Source organism: Puma concolor, chromosome C2, assembly GCF_028749965.1.
Source record: "Puma concolor isolate L17-30 chromosome C2, mPumCon1.1.hap2, whole genome shotgun sequence".
Taxonomy (NCBI): Eukaryota; Metazoa; Chordata; class Mammalia; order Carnivora; family Felidae; genus Puma; species Puma concolor.
Window position 1 is genome coordinate 101,709,269 of NC_141675.1, and position 23,580 is coordinate 101,732,848.

Below are 23,580 nucleotides of genomic sequence, written 5' to 3' on the forward strand. Positions count from 1 at the left end.
TTCAAATTATCCTAGATTTAGCCAATAGGAGACCCTTCAAGCTAACTCTTACATCCCTTGGGTATACCCCAGTGTTTTTTGGAATAAGTTCTTATTTTCTGACTTAACAAAATACTCCATATCATACTATATCTTCTTTTCCCTCAATCAGACACTGCTTTGACAGTTCTGATTCCTAGGGCGCCTGGGTGGCTCAGTCGGTTAAGCTTCTGATTTCAGCTCAGGTCATGATCTCGAGGTTCGTTCCTGAGTTTGAGCCCCGTGTCGGACTCTGTGTTGACAGCTCGGAGCCTGGAGCTTGCTTCGGATTCTGTGTCTCCCTCTCTCTCTGTTCCTCCCCCACTCGCTCTCTCTCTCTCTCAAAAATAAATAAACATTAAAGAATTAAAAAAAAAAAAGTTCTGATTCCTTTCAGCAGGAAATTATGTTACTGAGCAGAATTTGAGTGCCAGGTGTGCTCATTGCTACTAGAATATCTTGCTCATTGGTCCTTTCAAAAGACATACCTGGTGGGGTGCCTGGGTGGCTCAGTCGGTTAAGCGGCCAACTTCGGCTCAGATCATGATCTCGTGGTTCGTGAGTTCGAGCCCCGCGTCAGGCTCTGTGCTGACAGCTCAGAGCCTGGAGCCTGTTTCGGATTCTGTGTCTCCCTTTCTCTAACCCTCCCCTGTTCATGCTCTGTCTCTCCCTGTCTCAAAAATAAATGAAACGTTAAAAAAAATATAAAAAAAAAAGACATACCTGGGAAAGATAGCCATGTTTATATACTTAAAACACAACACATGCACACATATACAATCAAAATTAACACCACCAATGAAGGATGGTTGGACATCGTATTATATAAATTATACATTTATAATTTTTCTTTCTTATGGACAGGTAATATATTATACAGTCTTTTTACATTGCTTTTTCTTCTTAATACTATCTCCTGGAAATCACTCTATACCAGTCAATGGAGATTTTCTTCTTCCTTCTTTTGACAGCTGTACAGTTCTCCATTTTGTGTATTTACTATAGTGTAATCAACCAATCTCCTATGTTTGGACATTTAGATAGTTTTCAATTCTTGGCAGTTACAAATAATGCCACCAAGAATAACTTTGTGCATATGAAATTTGATATTGTTGGAAGTAGAGCTTCAGGGTAAATTCCTGAAGAGAAATTGCTAAGTCAGAGGATAACTTCCTATATAATTTTGCTAGATATTGTCAAATTCCTCTCCATAGTGGTTGTACCATTTGGCATTCCCTTCAACAACATGTGAGGGTAACCATTTCTCCACAGCCTTGATAAGAGAGCATGCTGTCAAACACTTGAAATTCTTCATAAATGAATGGGGAAGAAATGGTGTTTTCGTGAATTTTTAATTTGCATTTCTTTTAATATCAAGGACTGAATTTTTTCAAGGGTTTAAGTTATTTTTACAAAATATCGACAATAGCCAAATTATGGAAAGAGCCCAAATGTCCATTGACTGATGAATGGATAAAGAAGATGTGGTATATACATACCGTGGAGGGCTACTCAGTTACTCAGAGATCAAAAGAATCAAATCTTGCCATTTGCAACAATGTAGATGGAACTAGAATGTATTGTGCTAAGCTAAATAAGTCAGAGAAAGAGAAATATCATATGATTGCCTCATATGTGGAATTTAAGAAACACAACAGGTGAACATAGGGGAAGGGAAGGAAAAATAAGATAAAATCAGAGAGGGAAGCAAACCATAAGAGACTCTTAAATACAGAGAACAAACGGAGGGCTGATGGAGGGGAGGTGGGTGGGGGGATGGGTTAATTGGTGATGGGCATTAAGGAGGGCACTTGTTGGGATAAGCACTGGGTGTTATACATGCATGTTATGAATCACTGGGTTCTACTGAAACTAGTACTACACTGTATGTTAACTAACTTGGATTTAAATTAAATGTAAAAATAAAAACAATTTTTAAAGTTATTTTTATCTCTTTTTTGTGAATCATTGGTTCATATCTGGCTCATTTTCCCACAGGTTTTTAAAACTTATTTATCCTCAATATTTGTAAATTCTTTATCACCCCTTATCTATAATATACGTTGTGAATATTTTCACCTAGTTTATCATTTGCCTTGACTTTGGTCTTTTTCATGCAAATTGCTTTATTTTTAAGTAGTCCAATGTGTCCATCTTTGTTTTCATTGTATCAGCACATACATATTTCTATAGTTATATTGGTAGTAATAGTTACAGTATATATGCACTATGACTATATTATATAACACATATATATGTATATGTACCATAGTATATGTATAAATATAACTATATAGTAATAATATCTATGCACTATAATAGCATATATATGTACATATATATAGATATAGATATGCACACATATTATGTATAAACATATGGTTAAGGAAATATACCATTTCTCAAGAGTTTTAAGAATGGGCACAGAATTTTGCCAAAGGCCTTTTAAGCATCTTCACCTTTTAAGAGTAATTGTATATTTTTCTTCTTAAGCCCTATTTATATGGTAAATTATGTTACGAGATTTTCATTATTTAATCCTTCTTATATTCTTTGTATACGTAATCCTTAGGTAAGGTTTTCAAGTCCTGTAACTATGTCTCATGCCTTTGCCTCTACTGACAGTCTCCTCTCTGAAGCTTTTTGAAAATATTTCTCATACTCTGTCCCTGATATGATACCCTCTTCTCTATTCATCTCTCTTCTTTTCATATGTTTTTATTTGTTTAAATATCTGTCTCTCCCATTAAATTCTATATTCACTGAAGGCAGGGAGGGTGTGGTTCTTAGATATTTTTTATATCAGTTTCTTGAGTTTGAAATCTACAAACCCTAAATGGCCATCTAAAAGAGGTACTCAGGAACAGTGGTTGTCATACTTTTCTATTAACTGGCCACAGAAATTAAAATCAATTCCTATTAAAATTATGCCAGATTCAGATCTATGAGGCATCAAAGCATGCCCTCTGAATCAGTGCAACAGTTGATGTATAACAAAAATCCAATGCGACCCAATTACCTATAAGGGTAGAATTATGCTGATCCCAACCTCGTGGTGCAAAAAATGGTTCAACCACAGATGGGAATCTTTTTTTTTTCTTTTTTCTGTTATTCCAGTAACTTTTTATTTTTTTTTAATTTTTTTAATATGAAATTTATTGTCAAATTGGTTTCCATACAACACCCAGTACAGATGGGATTCTCAAATCTCTTTTCCTCTTCCCATTCAGCATGAGCAGATACTTATGTCTTGACCAGAAAAAGTGCAGCATAGAGAGGCTACGTCTTGTGCGTGGTTCCCAGGTTATCAGGTTCACCACCAAATCTTTCATCAAGATTCATGTAACTGTTGTTCCATCCCCTCTGCTCTGCCTTCCCAGAACTTTTGAGTATTTTCTGGTGACAGCCGAATGGCTTTATTACTGTAATCAGTTTTATTTGTTGCTAGGACTTCTTTAGAAAGTAAATTGGGAGTCCTGACAGAGTTCATGGCAAAAGTGCACATGCACCTGGCATTTACCAAGGGTAGCTGGATGCAGCCCCATCGGTGTTCTCTTCTTTATGCTGTGATCTTGGATTTGTTACTCTGCTCAGTGTGCCTCCCTATAATCACAATCTCACAGAGCCATTGGGCAAACATGAGGAATCTGAGTGAGCCGACCAGGCGAAGAACGTAACAGAGGTTAGAAGAGTACAAAGTTGCCGGTGGAGGAGAAAAAATTGTATTCTGTTCTACTGTGTTCTCATTCCTGTGTTAATTTGCACCCGACTAATGTCCAGACCCATCACCGAAGCACTAGACCGAGTTTAAGAGTAATTTCAAAAGTGTGCTCTGGCCCTGATCTTGCCTAAGGTCCTAGTCTCCTGCTCTCTGCTCATGCTTTCCTGGCATTCTGTTAGTAATCACAGAATCCAGGAAAATGGTCCCTATGTAGGAGCTGGGAGATAAAATGACCTGTTTTCACCATCTCATCTTGCGTTTCTCTTTGGTACATCAGCCCATTTCTGCCAGTTAATGTCTTTTTCTCCCATGGTGGTAACTTTCACTCACCATTCCAGCTGTCTCTGCTGCACACTCAAGCTTTGCTGTTGTCAAAAACTCAGGCTGTGTCTGTCAGCCCTCAGAGAACAAAGTTTCTGTATTTCTGCGGAGTCAATCTTCAAGTTCAAGCAAAGCCAACACCCTTAAATCAGAACGCCAAGAGGGCTGTCCTCAAGAACCTCTTCACTTGTTCAGAGCTTCTGAGACAACATTCTTTTCATTACCTCTGGCCTTTGTCAGATTCTCTAAACTTTTTGGCTTCTGATCTTGATTAATCTTTTTTCTTTTCTTAGTCGTTTTTTTTTTTTTTCCTCCCACACTTTCTTGGCCATTCTACCCTCAGGGGTCAATGATTTCTACTTTTCTTTGTTTTCTGTCAACAATTTTGGGCATTAAAAAAAAATCAATATTTACTTAAATGCACACAAAACATCTCTTGTCTATAGTAAAAGGAGACACCAAAGCAATGAAATATTCTGATATAATGGAGATTGATCACACTGTGGACTGGAAAATCAGACATTGGATTTCCATCATTTTGGCTCTATCACTTCTAATTATGTGATACTGGGCAAATCAATTTCACAGAGCTTCTTAACTCCTTTTTTTTTGTAATATGACCTCTAATGCCCACCCTAGCCAAAGGTTTTATGATTTTAAAGACCTATAATGTGAAGTTGTTTGGTCCAGCCAACCACATATTCTTCAGTTAAAACAAAACTTAGGTTGAATTTTTTTTTTCAAAAGACTATTTGATGAATGCACATTTTATCTCTCACTCTAGGCACTTGCATATAAGCCAAAATATGCCTACCTCTGGACTTGCATATGAGCCAAAATATGAACCATATTTGCACATGAACCAAAATATACCTACCTCTGGACCTTATAGGTTAATCATTGCTATAATAATGCAGTGTAACAGTTATACAATTTCAGGAGCATACAATATTTATGTACCTTTGAGGTAGACTGGAGGGTATTTGATCTAGACTGGGCTTGGCTTGGGTGGTTCTGCTCCGCTGTATGGGTCTCTCTTCTGCTTGGAGCTAGCAGGCTAGACTGAAAATGTTCTTCTCATGGTAATGGCTGAGAACAAGAGAGTGAGTCCAATCATACAAGCACCTTTCAAGTCTTGGGTTAGTTATACTCATGATATTCTGCTGTCCCAAACAAATCACATGGTCAAGCCCAAAGTCAAGGGCTGTTTATGGGTAAGGAAGCAGATATTTCTGAACAAGTGTGTCTAACACACTGTGCTTTGGAAATAGGTGTGAAAATGCTTATGCATGGCTTCTTCTCAGTGAAAATGAAGGCAGTGATGAAGACACGCAGAAACCTTGGAGATTTGACTCTAGTGTTGCTGTTTCTTTTTTTTTTTAAAAAAACATTTATTTATTTTTGAGACAGAGACAGAGCATGAACGGGGGAAGGTCAGAGAGAGAGGGAGACACAGAATCGGAAACAGGCTCCAGGCTCTGCGCTGTCAGCACAGAGCCCGACGCGGGGCTCGAACCCACAGACCGCGAGGTCATGACCTGAGCCGAAGTCGGCTGCTTAACCGACTGAGCCACCCAGGTGCCCCTAGTGTTGCTGTTTCTTATGTGGGAAAGAAGTAATTCCACCTCTGGAGGGAGGGGCTGCTGGCTGAAGACAGGTTCTATGAACTTACACACAATTTTAAGGTGCAGGTGAGATGGTCATGTCATTTTAGTCAAATGAGGGAGATCAAGATCCCAGCCCTGCCTGGAAAGCATCTCGAGTGTCTTTATTTTGCAGATTTGTCAAGAATTCCTCTGACCCACCGAATTCGTGTCCCTCTCGGGGGTGAGCAGATACTCACTGTATTCACGCTGGAGATGAATTTGCAAATGCCGACCAGAACTTATTTCTAAGACAAAAGAGGGGCACTTCCAAGGGGAGCTGATCTAAAAACACTGTGAGACATCTGTCACAGGACAGGCTGAAGAATGACATGGATTTGTGTTGTACTGTAAAAGTGTCCATCCCTTTACTGAAACAATCTAAACATCCTTCCACCCTAACCCCTCTGCTTGTTTTCATGCCTTTTAATGAGACAGTAAAATAAAGCCACAACTACCTGAACATAAATTACCGATGACTAATTTGTATTAAATAAAAATGACTACATATGGCGCAACAGTCATACATATATGAAGTTAGTCTTATTTATTTCTTGAGAATTAATGAGGAATTGAGGGCAATTAAGGCAGCAAAGATTAGTTTATTTTCCCATTCACTGGGCTGTATTTGTCATCTATTACTGCCTAGCGTATCACACCCAAAGTCAGTGATGTTAAAGAACCAGCATTTATTATCTCACACCGTGTCTGCGGGTCAGGAATTCAGAAGAGGTTAGCCGGGTGGTTCTGGCTCTCATGAGGTCCCAGTCAAAGGATCAACTGAGGTTGCAGTTAACTGAAGACTTACGTGGGGGCTGGAGGAGGTGCTTCCAGGAAGGCTCACTAATTGATACTTTCTGTTAGCAGGAGGCCTCAGTTCCTTGACGGGTGGCCCTCTCAACAGGGCTGCCTGAGTGTCCTCATGTCACAACAACTGGCTTCTTCCAGACACAGTGGGCAAAGAGAGATCAAGGTAGAAACCGCAACGTATTTTATGACCTAGCCTTGGAAATCGCACTCTGGTGACTTCTTATTGGTTATACTAGGCCTGGGACTGGTACTCATTTACAAGCCCGTGGAAGAGTGTGGCCCCGGATTTGAACACCTCTTTACAGTTTACACCCTAGGTGTCTTGCTTGCCTTACCCTAGCCCTGGTCAGCTACAGAAGTCAGTTGCGGTCACTATCACAGGGGACTATATAAGAGGCAAGGATCACACAGGACACACTGGACGCTGGTCACCACAAGAAATAAGCACTTAACCAAGGTTCTGATTTTGTTTTTAATTTTTTAATGTTTATTTATCTTTGAGAGAGACAGAGCATGAGTGGGGAAGGGGCAGAGAGAGAGGGAGACACAGAATCTGAAACAGGCTCCAGGCTCTGAGCTGTCATCACAGAGCCTCACGCAGGGTTCGAACTCACAAACTGCGAGATCATGACCTGAGCCGAAGTCAGAAGCCCAATCGACTGAGCCACCCAGGCGCCCCACCAAGATTCTGATTAATGAGAAAGGACTTCCGCTGGTTCAGTAGTTCTCAACTCCGGCTGAACACCTGAATCACCCAGAAGTCCTGATGCCAGGACTTCATTCCACAGGGATTCTGACTGAATTGTTCCAGAGTAGGACAGCCATGATGTTCAAAAAGCATCAACACACTCTCCGAGTTATTCTCACACGTGGTCAGGGAAAAGTACAAAGGAACTAAATGTTCCTTTTGAGATTAAAATCCATGCAGCATTTCCCTATCATATCTGACAGCAACATCTGTTCTTGCTTCCTAGGGCAGAGGTTCAGGGGTGGCTGAGAGGGACAAAGGGCATCAGCAGTTTATTCATTCAGGAACTATTGCTGACTACAGAACAAGTTTGGCTAACTAGGCTTCTTTTCCATCACCTTTGCATTCTGTTTGAACTATTTTGTAAAACACGGGAGAAGCAGGATTAATTCATCAATGCTAGTCTGATTTGAACCTGTATTTATTTCAAGACAGATCAAAATGTATAGATTGGATGAACGGGAGAGTCCCCAGATGAAAAAGAGAACAGGAATTACAGGATTTGGTTTGGGGTTAGGCTACCTGTTTACTCACACAACAGTTTGTAATAGTCTGATAGACGCACACACACACGTACAGATAAAGCTAAGGATGAGACCATTCTTAGTGCAGATCATTTTAGAGGCAAGTGAAGTGCTACCCGTGTCTACTAGGCTACTTGGTCATTAGCTAATTTTCCCTTGGATGCTTCCTCATCCCATGGGGCAGAAGGCTGGGTGGAACATGGTGGGAGGAAGTGGGGTTGGGACTGGTGTTCTTGTGCAAGGTATTCTGTTTTCCTCCACAGGCAAAATATTTTCAGTACAAAGACAACTTGCACTTATTTGGAACTCTTGCTAGAACTTGCACATTTTCTTCTTTTTGCAATTTTCTTAGGAAATGCAACAAACCTCAGAGATTATCACACTTTTGGTAAATAGCTCAGCATGGTGGCAGATATCCAAAAAGAAGAGGCTCTGGCACGGACATATGCTTGAAACCATTGTCGTCACCTCAGTCAGAGAACGAAAATGAAAAATAAAAACACTGCAAGTACTTTTTAACAACAGCAGTCTGATTTGCACTTCTTACATAAACAAGAAAATCTCTGCAGATTGCATTGGGTATGGGTGTGACATAACCTCTAACTCTAGCTCAATTTCAGGCATGTGCAGATGAAAGAGGGTGGGTTGCTGGGAAAACAGGTCATTCACTTCTGACATCCACTTCAGCTGCAGTACAGGCTTGGCTCGAGGGCAATTATATTAATAAAGCACAATGTCCACCTTCTTGCAGGATTCTAGCCGAGTTCTCTATGGCAAAATCTCAAGGGACTAGAGTGTCTCCATCTCATGACAAGGCAGATCACTTCCAATGGACTCTTGAATGCAAGTGTACTTGATGGGGGGTGGAGGTGGCTTGAAAGGCGGGGGTCTTTCCATGCTAGGAACAAAACATTGCTCTTTCATTGCTGAGAATGTGAGGCGGTGATTCAAGGAAGTAGAGAAGTAGGAAACAGAGCAAGAGACATGCCCACCGGTCCTCTCAGAAGGTTTCCTTGCATAACCTTCTGCTTGTTATCTGCATTATTTTAGTATCACTAATTAATATCTACATGGTATCTTATAGTTGGCAAAGCATTTTTATCATGACATTATTTAATTCATATCTAGGGATTGGATATTGTTCTCACCATTCTACAGATAATACTGAGGCTCAGAGGTCTTCAGCAACTTGCTAAAGAGAACCAGACCAGCAATTTAAGGCTTTGAACCAGAACCTACACTCTCCATGGCAACTGCCTCTTAATAGAAGAGGTGTTTCTCTTATGTGGGTTAAAACACTCCTCCGGAGACACAATTTTTAACTTCTGGGACCAAAGACTGAAGCTGTTCAAATAATACCTTTGCCAACCTTACCCCCAGCCCTCACCCACACATTCTCTGTATACTGTGGGGATAGGTTTGAGGTGGGAAGAAAAGCTCTTCTGAATCCTTGAGTTGGTCGGTACTGGATGGTTAATGCCAGAAGCCCTTACATCTGAATCTGTGAACATTCTTAAAGGCATCTTTATATAATGTTTCATGTTAGCACAACTCATCTCTTTGAAGTGTATCAGGCCTCCATGTGAGCAGCACAAATGCTCCAGCTCTCTTGACATCAGGACACAGAAATACAACTGTGAGAACATTTATGTCTCTGACTCAAACACCTCCAACTCTTCTCAGTAACTCCACAGCACCTTAATCTCTCCAAAAATTTAGAGGGAGAGGGGGAGGGAGAAAGAGAGACTCTCATCTCTATATAACACAAACATCTGAATACAGAATAATCAAAAAATCAACTCAAAATCTCAGATTCCCGTTTTCTCACTTTAATAAAAATATCTAATGCCTATTACCTGGCTTTCTGATGCTTTCACATAGACAATATATATCAAAAGGTGGAAAAAATTCTAAGAAATCTGCATCTGTGTTTTTTCAGGGAAATTAAGAACTCCTCAAGGTATATGGTAGCCAAAGTGTAGTCCTTGGCTAAGAGTCCAGAATTTCTGACTACTGGTTTAGTGTTTTTTTTTTTTTTAATTTTGTTTTATTTTTCTCACCACGAAACACTCCCTGCACATGATTATAGAGTGCTCAAGGATACTTTCAGTAGAAGGTCCTGCACAGTGGGCACTGGCATCTTAGATAGTAGCCGTAAGAGATGTGGAAGAGATGCTCTCTATGTTGGAGGGTCTCCTCCAATCATGGTCTAATCTGGATCCCAAATAGCCAAGTCAGAAGAGTGAGGCTTAATCTTACATGTCATTGCAGATTGCTGAGTGAAGGGAAAAGAATTTTGGAAAATATTTCCATAAGACAAAAGAGGGGCAACCCACCATTTACTTTCTTTTCTCCTTGGGGAAAAGGGAAAAGGGCAGTAAAAGCCCATTCTGCCGAAAAGCAGATGGAGTTTCTTAAAATTACCTTTCTCACTCAATTTCACACTTGAGCATCTAGGCCCAGCTGGGCCCAGGCAGTTCAGAGATGCATGAAAATGAAAAAAATAATGAAGATTAAAAGAAAAATCAGTTTTAGTTTTTGAGGTGAGGCAAGGCTCAGTTCTCATTTCATGCCCACTGACTTGTCCCATCTGACGAGTGTCACGGACTGAACAGAGGGGGACCCCAAGTCACAAGTTCTGCAACTAGTTCCCAGCTGTGTGTGGTGCTCAGCAAACTGGGAAGCTTCTCTGAGCTTCCCCAAGCCTCATTTCCTCAGTTACATAGGAGGGGAACTCTGGACAGGAGTGATACTTCAAGTGCTGCGTGAATGTTTTGTACTGAGAAACCATCTCTGTTCCTGCAGATTCAGTATGATACTCACATTTCTTTCTGGTATTGACACCATTTTCTCACTCCAAGACCGAACAATGCCATGCAGAAAGAGAGCAAGGCTGCTACGATCACTGGCCAGGACATTCCGTCTTTAGGTTTATTAACCACGATACCTGCAAAGGGCATAGAGAGACGGACTTTCATGTCAAACTTTGGCAACTAGAAAGCATGACTAATTGAACTCTCTCCCCTACCTGAAACATGTTTTCTGCAAGGTCCACCACTGACTACAGTCATGCTCTGGGATCATATCTATGCCTTGTTCTCACTTCTGTTTTGGAGTTTCTGAAGTTACTGTTTATGTGAATGTTTTTCTTAGAATGTTAGAATGTTCCAGAATCCATCTTTTTTTTTTTTTTTCCCTTTCATTTTCCTGAGGCCCTGAACAATTCCTGGCACATGATGGCAATGAAATGTTATTTGAAAGAAGGAAGAAGCGGGGCGCCTGGGTGGCTCAGTCGGTTGAGCTTCCGACTTTGGCCCAGGTCACGATCTCACCGTCTGTGAGTTCGAGCCCCGCGTAGGGCTCTGTGCTGACAGCTCGGAGCCTAGAGCCTGCTTTGGATTCTGTGTCTCCCTCTCTCTCTCTCTCTGCCCCTCCCCTACTCATGCTCTGTCTCTCTCTGTCTCAAAAATAAAATAAAACATTAAAAAAAATTAAAAAAAAAAAAAAAGAAAGAAGGAAGAAGTAAAAGTGAGAAGCTGTAGATTTGTATCCCAAATTTACTCCAGTAAAGGGAATTTTATATGTGAAATAATGCCCTACCTTTGGCTTCTCCTATTCTTTAAGAAGTCATTAAATGCTTTATGGAATTTATTGAGTGTATTAGGAGGAGGAAGAAAGAGTAAAAGGCATTATAACTGTAACATTCCAATGCCTTGAAAGTCCCAAATCGAGAAGGCCTGGGTAATACCTATAGAATTGTATGCTCAAGAGTCCATCATCTAAGACTTTTCATTTGGATGTCACTTGAGGCATGATATCCAGAATAGAAAGTTTTTAATCCTTTCTACCACTGTCCCTCTTTTTCCTTCTTCCTCCTTCTCTACATTTAGGCAATAGAAAGGGGAGAAGTGACCAAAGGAGTAAAGCAAAAGCCAGATAGTTTTGCTCTTTCTGTGGTCTGCAAAGGGTGGAAGTCAAAAAGTAAAGGGCTGGAGGGGCTGCTGGGTGGCTCAGTTGTTAAGCCAACTCAGGTCATGATCTCGCAGTCTCTGAGTTCAAGCCCTGCGTTGGGCTCTGTGTTGACAGCACAGAGCCTGGAGCCTGATTCTGTGTCTCCCTCTCTCTCTGCCCCTCCCCTGCTCTCTCTCTCTCTCTCTCTCTCTCTCAAAAATAAACACTAAAAAAAAGTAAAGGACTGGTAGAAATTATACTGGTGAGTAATGTAGACTGATTTTTCTTACCCCTCTGATTATAGCCACACTCAATTTATTCATTATATTTCTAGCATTTGAACACTAAGTCAAGCTGCGTGAATCAAAGAGTTTCAAATATTGTTGATTTTAGACCAGAGGCAATGTAAATATCATATTCCAGACTGTTTTACTTTTTTTCTAACATGAAGGAAGAATTAAGAAAATTAACTCTCTTAGGAAATAAGACTGTCTGATTTTACTGCAGACAATAAAAGGGGATGTGTATAATTATATAGTTACTTAATATTTTCCTTTTTGAAAAGCATTTTAAAATCATGTTAAAAATTCAAACAGTATAGAAACATAAAACTATAATGAAAAAGGAAGTGTCCTTATGGCTTTAGATGCCGGTAACCCACATTAGAGGCAAAACATTTTAATAGCTAATTATGTATCCTACTGGAAATTTTCTATGCATATCTAAGCATATATATATATTATATACATATTTATATATATTATATACATATATATTTCTATATAATTATGTACATTTACATATATATCATATATTATATATATTTATATTTATTATATATATATAATGAATATGTATTTCTTTTCTTACAAATCAGGGCATGCTATACAAGTTGTTCTGTCACTGGCTTCTTTCTCTTAAAAAAATGCTCTTGGAATGTTTTCCATGGAGATATACAGAGCTTTATCTTATTTGATTAAATGAGTGGATAGTTCCCCAGTGTATAGACATATCATGGTTTATTTAATTAGTTTCTTAACATTCAAGGGTTAAATTTTTCCCAGGCTTTTGTTATTTCTAGTAACACTCCAGTGAAATTCCTTATACATTATTGATAACTCTTCAGATTATGTAGATCATTTGGGCAAAATGTCCAGTTTATGTCAGAATTATCTGGATTAATTTTTTTATTGCTTCAACTAGATTGTCAACTGTTTGTAGGTAGAGACCAGGTTTTTAATTTCTTTTATTGTCTCAGATTTATTATACTGCTTTTTATAAGCAAAGTCTCAAAATGTATAGGCAAAACTGGGTTCAAAATATTAGTTACCAAATCTTTTCTATGTATTACATAGCTTAGACTGCAGCCATATGACATTGTCATGTTTATGATACACACCTAGAGACTTAGGATGTTCCTGAGGCTCACCCTACCTCAACCTTGTCCAAGCACATGCTGAGGGCACTCTGGAAGCCCATGTAATCCTATAATGCATCCCCATTTGCTATGTTGTATGTGCAGGTGACTAGTTCACAATAGTTCATGGAAGTAGTGGAACTGGTAAAGACTAGACTATCACAATCATAAGGGAAACAATCATACAGATGGCTAACCCAAGACTACACAAAGTTCTACTTTAGTCAAGTCAAAATTTACTAGGCTCGGGGCGCCTGGGTGGCGCAGTCGGTTAAGCGTCCGACTTCAGCCAGGTCACGATCTCGCGGTCCGTGAGTTCGAGCCCCGCGTCAGGCTCTGGGCTGATGGCTCAGAGCCTGGAGCCTGTTTCCGATTCTCTGTCTCCCTCTCTCTCTGACCCTCCCCCATTCATGCTCTGTCTCTCCCTGTCCCGAAAATAAATAAACGTTGAAAAAAAAATTTAAAAAATAAAAATTTACTAGGCTCTACACTGGTAACATGGTGGGACACAACATTTTACTCCCAAAGTTTCAGATAAATAAAAGAACAAAAGGTTTTATTTATTTTTTTACTTTTTAAATGTTTGTTCATTTATTTTTAAGAGCTACAGAGAAGGAGAGAGAGAGAGAGAGAGAGAGAGAGAGAGAGAGGAGGGGCAGAGAGAGGAGAGAATCCCAAGCAGGCTCCATGCTGTCAGTGCAGAGTCCGACATGGGGCTCAATCCTATGAACTGTGAGACAATGACCTGAGCCCAAATCAAGAGTTGGACACTTAACCAGCTAAGCCACCCAGGCACCCCAAGAACAAAAGGTTTTAAAGGGGTCTTACATCAATGCTTAAAATGTTTCTCCCTCCAAATACAGAAAATTAGACCACTGACTTCAGGGATGTCTCAATGGAGAAGCAGGGCTCCAATCTTGCCCATCTCTGAACCAGGCAGTTTTAAGCCACCAATATCTGAAAGACACTGTTGGGCCTTCAGTTTGCAGTTCTAGTGCCATGTTGTGCGCAGGATGGTACTCCAATGATCTGAGGACTGGATGACCTTCGATGCAAAATAAGCTGAGTACCCAACTGGAGCATTCATCAGTCAAGTGACCACCTCCTGAAGTGAAAGACTTGATAATGCCCCTGGGTTAGGAGGGCCTTGATCTCTTATGAGGTAAAACAAGAAATCATATTTAGTATTGACAAAATGTTATTAGTTTAGTTATATAAATACTCTTTGTTCCAACAATCTTTCCGGTCTCAGATGTATTTTCGCAGGATAAAATGCTCTCACTACTTTTCACCTGGCTAGGTTTCCTCATTTTTCAGATTTTAATTTCAATATATCCTCAGAGGCTCCTTTCTTGTTCCCAGTAAGAATCAGATCTTTCTGTTATATTCTGACAACGCCTTGTACTATTTCATAGCATTTGTCACAAATTAATTATATGATTACTTGCTGTATATCATCCATAATAGATTATAATCTTCAGAAGGCCAATGTTTACACAGGTCTCTTCTACGTACAAAACGAGAAAGATCTACTTCTTTCACAGTGTATATCCAACAACCGACACCAGGTCTGGCAAATGGTAGGTACTCGACAAATTATTTGTTGAGTGAGTAAGACACACAATTTTTTAAACAGGTAAATGACTCACCAGTGATATGGATGTGACTGCTGTTAGTAGATTTGGCAGTTGTGGGAACTTCTGAAGATGTTCTGGTTGTGCTGATGAAGACATCACCTAGAGATATACAGGACATACCCGAACTGATCCTAATAGTCACCTCAACCCCATCAAGTGGTGTAGAATCATGATTGGATTTCACTTGCTACTTGGAAGGGCTCAATTTTAATGGCCTAAATGCTCCTATGGTACTATGTATAAAGTTTTCTTAGGACCAATTTATAGCAAGGCTAGGATCTTAGGATCTAACAGCTACCAAAGGAGTGAAACCTTCTATTGGTTTAAAGGAAAAAGAGAGAGAGAGAGAGAGAGAGAGAGAGAAGCTGTATAGCACATATAACAAAACAATATCTGCTAAAGAATCTCCATGAGAAATTTAAGTGGTTATGGGAAAATGCCTTATGTTGGAGCCATAGAAAAATTCGACTTAGCCTTATTCTCCCAGGGTATCAGGGGTCCAGCCACTCAAAATACCAATTCTCCCACTCCAATATGTTTGAAAAAGTCAATAAAACTTCTTTTGCAACATTTTAGTAGAAAAATCTCTGTTGACAAATCATCTCATTTTCTAATGGAAAATTAACACTTAAAATACAATTTTAATGAATTTGCTTAGCCGAGCAATGCTATTTTGTAGATTTCATCGTGAAATAAAATAGAGGAAAAAAAAATCTAAGACTTGGTCTCTATCTTTGAATGATCGTGACTGGGAAAAATTTTGGTTCTATTTATTGCTGTTTTCATCATCAAGGTACACTTTTAAATACCTGAGATTGGTTTCTTACCTGTCCTTGCTTTTCCTCCTCTGCCCAAATAAAGCAGGTCATTATACTCCTTGACCCTAAATCTCCCCCAAGTACTCACCTTGAATTGTTGAGCCTACGCCTGAGGGGGATGAACTGTCTGTTTCACTGGGCATCCATGGAGCTGCTAGGGGAAGAATATATTGGAAGAGTCAAGCTGTATAAGAGTTGTTATTTTATTGTCCTTTCTTGACCTTTACTTGAAGCTAGTAATTTATATAAAATAATAAAACAAAAAATATTATTAATGCATATGTAAAGTAAAATCATTGAACTACGCCACAGCATACATACGAATGTCCCAAGATAAAGCGGGAGTTGAGGGAAAACTTGTGATCTAGATGTCTCCAATAGGGAAGGTTTTGATTATTGCCACTTAGAAGCAGGAGGAAGGAATGGAAGGAAAACACTAGGAGAGGTTCCTTTAGCCACAGAGAGTGTGTTGTAACTATTCTCTTGTCCATCCAATGGGTGGGAGAGAATGAAAGCCCGGCTGTGTTATGGTGGCCCTTTGTTGAGAAAAGGTGCCAACAGGACTTTGAAGACCTTGGTAGAACACACATGAGGGAACAAAATAATTTGTATTTGTGCACAAGTTGACATTCTTGTTTGGCTATGAAAACTGAACTGTGTCAATGGTGAATTATCAGCCCCCTGTGGTCATAGGCCACGCTAGCTGCTGTGTGAGTCGTCTTGATGGATTCAGAAGCAAACCTTCCCCTTGAGTCGATGGCAGCAAACTCAGGAAGTACCTATGGCTTTTGAAGTAGATCTATCGACTCATTTTGCTTAGTTCCCCATCTCTGGCAGCAAAGTTCCACTTGTTGGCAGGCTGTGCATTTCAGGCCTATAGTGTAGTGTAAAATAAAATAGCTATAGTCGCACATAGTTGCAATTGGTAGAAAAACACCATGCTCATTTATTTAAAACATTAGCATCTACGATTTTCCAAGCTAAGTGTCTTCTTGTGTGTCAAGACCAAAGCAAATAAGCAAAACCAAAGCAAACATTAAAAAAAAAGTCCTTAGTCCTCCTCTTTCCTGGTTCCTCCCTGGGTGCCAAAGGCAGTTGAAGGTATATTATCAGGCCCTTCAAAGAGGTGTGGCCACATGCTCTCCGGGGATGGCTCACAGTGCAGTCTGCCATAGCTAATTCCACTGGGGGTCACCCCAGAAATAAGGGGGTTTTGCATGCAGCTATTTTGAGTGTGACTAGGTCAGGGAGACATTCTTATCTTCAGTACAATTATCTGACCCTGCACAAGTGATCTTGATTAATTTTTATTATTGCTGTTCTAGAAAGAATACCAAGGTCAATAGGTGATGATGGACTGAGCCCTTTGTTAAAAGCCCATTTTAAAAGGCTAAGCCATTAAGTTAGGGATTTGAGTAACAAATAACAACAACTAATTAAAAAGAAATTGGGACCAGGACTGGATTTAGGTAAAATTTTGAAGAAGGCAGATTGTTCCAGATAAGCTTACAAGATTTTTTTTTGCCCAATATGGTGCCTCCTTTACTTATTTTTAGAGCTTGATACTTTATTTTTTATCTTTCAAAGTCTGTTTGTAAGAAAGGATGTGATAAATTAATTTATGCTGAGATATAAATAGTTGAACAAGTAGTAACCCTTTCAGGGAAGTGGGTATTAAGATTCTTTTTTCCATTTCATGTTTATCATACCATTTGTAAAAAACAACAGTTTTTTCACCAAATCCAGAATGCCAATCTTTTCTGGTCAATATTGATTTTCTTCAGGCAAAATAACCAAGCATAGCACAATTTCAGGAGATGGTGATACCATCGGCATGATCCATGCAACTTACAAAAACGGTAGGGCTTAAAATTATGCAAATTATTTGCCATTTCATAAATCTTCCTTTTTAGACTTCTAGGAATTTTCCAAGTGAAAAAAGACTCCTCAGAAAATGTGTGATAAAATTAAACATAAGAATCCATTTAGAAAAGCAAAAGTTATTTTTCTAATTTTGGCTTTAAGATTTGTTTTTAATCTGTTTAAAAAATATAGTGGGGAGTGTGTTGAGAGAGATGAAGAAAAAGGAGCTTCCAGTTGATGGATTCAGCATGTCTGAAAACACTTAGGTAATGTAAAGAAAAAACTTTAAGAGCAAGAATGTATTATACATAAGAGTCTTTCAGCGAGACAAAGAGATGAGCAATTGTTGTATCAATTGCTCCCACAGGAAGAGGTCTTCCTGAAGAATACTTACTTATAGAATCCTCAGTAAGATAGAGTTGGCTACCTCTAATGATTCATCTCTCACTAACATAATACTTTTCTTTTTTCAATTTTTTTTTTCAAAGTTTATTTATTTTTGGGACAGAGAGAGACAGAGCATGAACGGGGGAGGGGCAGAGAGAGAGGGAGACACAGAATCGGAAACAGGCTCCAGGCTCTGAGCCATCAGCCCAGAGCCCGACGCGGGGCTCGAACTCACGGACCGCGAGATCGTGACCTGGCTGAAGTCGGACGCTTAACCGACTGCGCCACCCAGGCGCCCCTAACATAATACTTTTCTAAAAGCTCATCCACTTTATCATTTAGATATCCAATCTTCAGAATGTGTTCCACATTGGCTACTCCATCTGCCATCCTTAAGTTTCTTTGAGAGTCTCTCGGCAGAATTATGTTTCTACTGTCTTTTAATTGATTGAAATATTCTGTGTTCTTCAAACCACCATGATGTGTGTTAAATACATGAGTTAATTCTCCTTTAAATCTTTTGAGACTCCATTTTAATCAAAATCCATGAATAAACACTACTTTGACATTTGGATGATAAATACCAGCTTGATGGATAACCTTCTCAAGCACATCACCATTATCAGCCAAAAATGAACACAGGGATGCTGTGTTTTTGGAGTTTTTCAAATAAATTTTTATATTCTTCCTTGAACATAACATTGGATTCTTCCACAATTTATTTAAATTTAGCATTGGGAAAAGCTTGTTCAACATGGAACCTATGTGCCTTGGCATGTCTTTCTACCATAAAGGGATATTTTTCTTCTACGGTAAAAGCAGAATCAATTTTGACAACATAGTATTTTTCCTCAGTTGCAAAAACTTTCTTGACATTCATTTTTGCAGCCGGTTTATGGTTGTCAATAATATCATGACATGTTGGGCACCTCTTCCCTTTGCAGGAAAATCTACTTAGTGCCATCTCAAAGCCCGTAGTTACCTGAAGATAAACTGCTACTTTTTTGACAAAGCTACAGATAATTTCTGTTATTTTTGTACGGTTTTTGATGTAAGTTGAACTTCTCTGAAATTTGGGCATCATTTTTGCACGTACATTTTTACATTTACATTTACCAAGACTTGTCTCAGTTATGCAATCACCCTTAAGCCATTCTGAATTCTTCTGTCCCTGATATTGTCCTGAAACAATGGCATGGGTGGCAAGAAATATTCAGAGATGCAGGGCTTGGATACAGGGATCTCCGTGATCTTGGTTGTCAACCCCATCTTCCTCTTCAGGGTAAATATGCACTGGGACAGCACCACTCCTTACACCAGGATGCAAATGTTGGCACTAATTACCACGTTTGTTCTTGTCACGACCACTTCCTCTTTAGATGAGACCCTCATGCTCTTCCTAACCATGAAAAAAGATGACACTCACGATCTCTGGAAAGGCAGACTTGTGTGCTATCTGTGGAGAGACCCATGATGCCCTCAGAAATTGGCATTTTAACAGAAGATAGAACTTAAAATCAGAGAAACAGATCTTTAATTTGTAGCTGACCTAATCAGGACCTAGGTAACAGAATGGGAGGAGGACAGTGTTTTACAGAAGAGGAAAATTGAATGAGAAGCGATCCGAGACATATAAGTTTTTCAAATTTGAGGATAAGAGTGGCGAATTTAGAGAATCAGCATCATAGCCAACAGGGAACATCAAGACTGCAGGGAATATTGTGCAGCCTGAAATAGGAGCAGGGCCCAACACTGTTGTAGATTCTGGCATTGCTATGTCCTTGCCATTGACCCTCAACCCCTCAACTCCAGCTTCTCCATCCCCTCCGCCTATGGAAAGTAGAAGGGGTTGCTATGAAATTATTCGGCACAGTTACCAAAAGCCTGAAAAGAACCAACCAGGACCAAGGACAGAGAAAACAATGCACTTGCAAGATTTGCGAAGAAAAGTACATAAATATTGAAGAAACAGGAATGTTTGGTCAAAGAACAAAATAAAGACCCTATGTGAAGTCATGAACAAGTACTCTGAGGCCCAGGTGTGGGTGTGTGTGGGTGTGGGTGTGGCCATGCACGTGTGTGAGGTAATGGTGAGCTTGTTGATTTTGGTAATGAGGCAAATTGGAGGCATAGGGGCCCGTGGAGATGCATATCATTTTTCTGCTTGTCTATCTTAGACAGACTGACTGAGTTTCATGTGGCTTTAGGCTCCACTGGACCCGATGGATGGCAGGGAAAACAGAAATAAAAAAAGTAATCAAGCTTCACTTTTCTGCTCCATGGCCTGATCACTTGAATGTCAAGATGCAAATGTCTCAGGATGTTATTAACCTTATATATTTTGGGCATTTAGATAGTCAGATTTGGTACCCCCATTTCATAAGTGGTTCAAGTAAAATACACATTTCTGTTCCAGACTGTTGGAAACTTGGAAGCTGGACTAGAATTAGATTCTAATATTCTCAAGTGGATAAAATGACAACAAAAGAATATATGAAAACATATACTTATAAATTAGTGAAAATGCAATGCACTCACAATCTTCTAGTGACATCCAAATATATATAAGCTACACAAAATGCATGTATAAGCAAATATCCCATTAGAATGTGTTCGGAAATAGCAAGAGCCTTAGAAACAGTGTTGGTGGGTTTATTTCACCAGAAATCCATCCATTACCATTCTTTATCTGCCTGTGAACATTTCATAAATCTACTGAAATAAACTTACTAGAAGGAAAAAAAATCCTATTACCAATGCCTGTCATGAATCTTGGCAAATGCATCATCTAATATTGGATGTCACATTACGGTCCAATCCAACGAGTAGAAACACGTTTCAAAAATAGTTTGGGAGTGAGCAATCAATGTTAACTTGTCGGATCCTAATGTGTTTTTGTGAATGATTATAAATAGAGCAACTCACTGTAGGGAATTTCTTTCTCTAAGCTTATGGATTAAAAATGGCAACTAGTAAACAAGATATTCTTATTTGCATAAGTAGGAATGTGGGTTTTCACTGCTGAGAAAATTTTGTTTGTTGGGTTTCAGAGTCCTTTCTTAGATTTCACATTTTCTAAGGCTCTATTATGGTAAGAATGATAAAGAGATGTTTGAGGATAAATGAAGTTTTCAGGTGGGAAAGGACAGATATATGAAGAATTGCAATAGTTCATTTCATTATGAAATCTATTAAAAAGACCAAGAATATATTTGTGTAAATTATAAAGCACTTTCCTGCACTCCCCTTTTAGTTTTCCAGTTTCTGGGGCAGAAAATACTTTGGGTAGCCTCTATGTTTCATAATGATATGATGCATGGGATGAACAGGAATTATTTTTTACTCTGGGCACACATAATACTGTAATAACAATTTAATTAAAGCAAACAAAAAGTTCGAAAATTCCAATTAAGTGGATCTTTTCTTTTCTTTTCTTTTTTTTTTTTTTTTGGAGAGAAAGAGAGAGAGAGAGCATGAGTGGTGGAGGAGGCAGAGGGAGACGGAGAGGGAGAGGGAGAGGGAGAGGGAGAGAGAGAGAGAATATTAAGCAGGCTCCATGTTCAGCACAGAGCCCAATGCAGGGCTCCATCCCACAACCCTGGGATCATGACCTGAGCTGAAATCAAGAGTCAGACGTTCAACCAATTGAGCCACCCTAGATCATTTCTTTTCACTGTGTATGTATGTATTTTCTTCCCTGTCTTTACCCACATGTACACAGATTCTTTCAATTGTTCAAGAAATATTTGCTGAGCACCTATTGTGTGCCTGCCGCAGCTACAGTCATTATGATACTACAGTGAACAAGGCAGGAAAAGGTTTAGGTCCCTATTCTTGGGTATCTTACATTTCAGTATAATTTCAATAAAAAATCAAATAAATAAAATAAAGGAAATCATTAGACACCAAGGATTATTCTGAGAATGAAAGTATGGGATAATTTATATGTAATTATAGCATAAATTTAAGTTGGAGTTCAGCTTTTTCCTATAATATTGTCCAATAACCTTTTATCAGCATTGCTACATAATTCCCGCCATAACCAACAAGTATTAATTCATTTATCTATTCAACAATATTTGTTGAGCACCAACTATATACCTTAGGCACTGAGGATACAAGTAAGCAACAACAACAAAAAAGATCTCATGGACTTAACTTGTATTATACTATCAAGAATCAAGGATGACAAACTAGTGTAGGTAAAGGAAGAGTTTCGTCAAGTTCATTAGAAACTCAAATTTATGTTAACACCATGGAAGATAAATGTTAGTCTATTAAGTATGGACTTTCATCCCCGATCTAACTAAGATTTTTAATCTCAATTTATATCTGATGGGTAAAAATTTTCCAGCAAGTACCCTTGTCTTTACAATAAGATGTCCTGGCTAGCTTAGCACAGCATGGCTATTGTTTGGATTGGCTTCATAATATTGCATTGAATTATGATCTCATCTTATTCCACATTCTCTTATTATTGGACATATTTTTCCTTAACACCCTCAGACCCCCACTCACACACACAGATTTTTGGACTATTATAATAAATTACAAACATTATGCCTTCTTCTTGTCTCATTCCTTGTATGCCCTTTGCAAAGCAAATGCTGTTCTGCATGCTATGTCCATTATTCACTTGCTTTTACAGTTTTTTTTTTAATTTTTTTTAACGTTTATTTATTTTTTTGGGACAGAGAGAGACAGAGCATGAACGGGGGAGGGGCAGAGAGAGAGGGAGACACAGAATCAGAAACAGGCTCCAGGCTCTGAGCCATCAGCCCAGAGCCCGACGCGGGGCTCGAACTCACGGACCGCGAGATCGTGACCTGGCTGAAGTCGGACGCTTAACCGACTGCGCCACCCAGGCGCCCCAACAGTTTTTAAGTATTTATCATATATTATGCTTAAGCCACATGGCGTCTGGCTGTACTTGCTTTAAAATTTTATTTAAAAATATCATTCCATATATTGTCACCTGGCACTTACTTTTTTGACTCATTACAATGTTACTAAGATCCATTCATGCTGTTGTATGTGGCTGTCATCTACTCATTTTTCATTGCTCTCCAGTATTTTATTCTAGGACTATGCAACAACTTATCTATTCTCTTGGATATGGCCATTTAGGTTATGTATAGTTTTTGCTATCAGTGTTTTCCCTGACATTTGTGTACACATCTCCTGGATAGGTATACTAACGTGTGTGTTGGGGGGTGGAGTATACATTCAGGAGTGGAATTGTTGCTGGTAGGGTATGAAAATGTTTGGCTTTAAAATATCATGTCAAAATGATGGGAAATGATGGTACCAGTTTATACTTTCACCAGCAATATATAAGAAATTGGCAATTTCAGACTTCTTAATTTGTGTTGATTGATTATATGTGAAATGGTTATCTGATTCTAGTCTTCATTTGCATTTCCTGATTGTTAGGTTATGCACCTCTTTGGATGTTTTCTAGCCACCGTGGTATATCTTTGGTGATGTGCCTTTCTGCTCATCTTCTAATGTTTTTGCATTTTTCAAAATTGATCTGTAGCCATTCTTTATATACTCTTGGTATAAAGTTCTGCTCCTTTGTCAATTATGTATTCTTGATCAGTTTTCAGTGATCAGTTATATAATGTGGCAAATATCCGCTCCCACACGATAGCTTGCCTTTTTTTTTTACTTTTGCTAAGGTGTCTTTTGATGAAAATAATTTTCTTAATTTTATTATATT

General features: G+C 39.0%; 1 protein-coding gene and 1 pseudogene across 6 annotated transcripts in view; both read right to left on the bottom strand.

Annotated features, from left to right (window-relative positions):
• Nucleotides 1-7,664: 7,664 nt before the first annotated feature.
• CD96 (CD96 molecule) overlaps nucleotides 7,665-23,580 on the bottom strand; it is a 96,666-nt gene continuing 80,750 nt past the window's right edge. For 2 of the 6 annotated variants that reach the window (XM_086675489.1, XM_086675488.1), the window contains 4 exons: nucleotides 15,697-15,762; nucleotides 14,803-14,889; nucleotides 10,609-10,732; nucleotides 7,665-8,683 (listed from right to left, as the gene is read on the bottom strand). In XM_086675489.1, coding sequence (XP_086531615.1) covers nucleotides 8,575-8,683; nucleotides 10,609-10,732; nucleotides 14,803-14,889; nucleotides 15,697-15,762 — 386 coding nt within the window. In that variant the 3' untranslated portion in view covers nucleotides 7,665-8,574. The remainder of the gene's footprint in view (nucleotides 8,684-10,608; nucleotides 10,733-14,802; nucleotides 14,890-15,696; nucleotides 15,763-23,580) is intronic. The other 4 variants (XM_086675490.1, XM_086675493.1, XM_086675492.1 and 1 more) reach the window with 4 other exon arrangements.
• Nucleotides 16,525-22,505, bottom strand: LOC112849506 (cytosolic 5'-nucleotidase 3A-like; annotated as a pseudogene).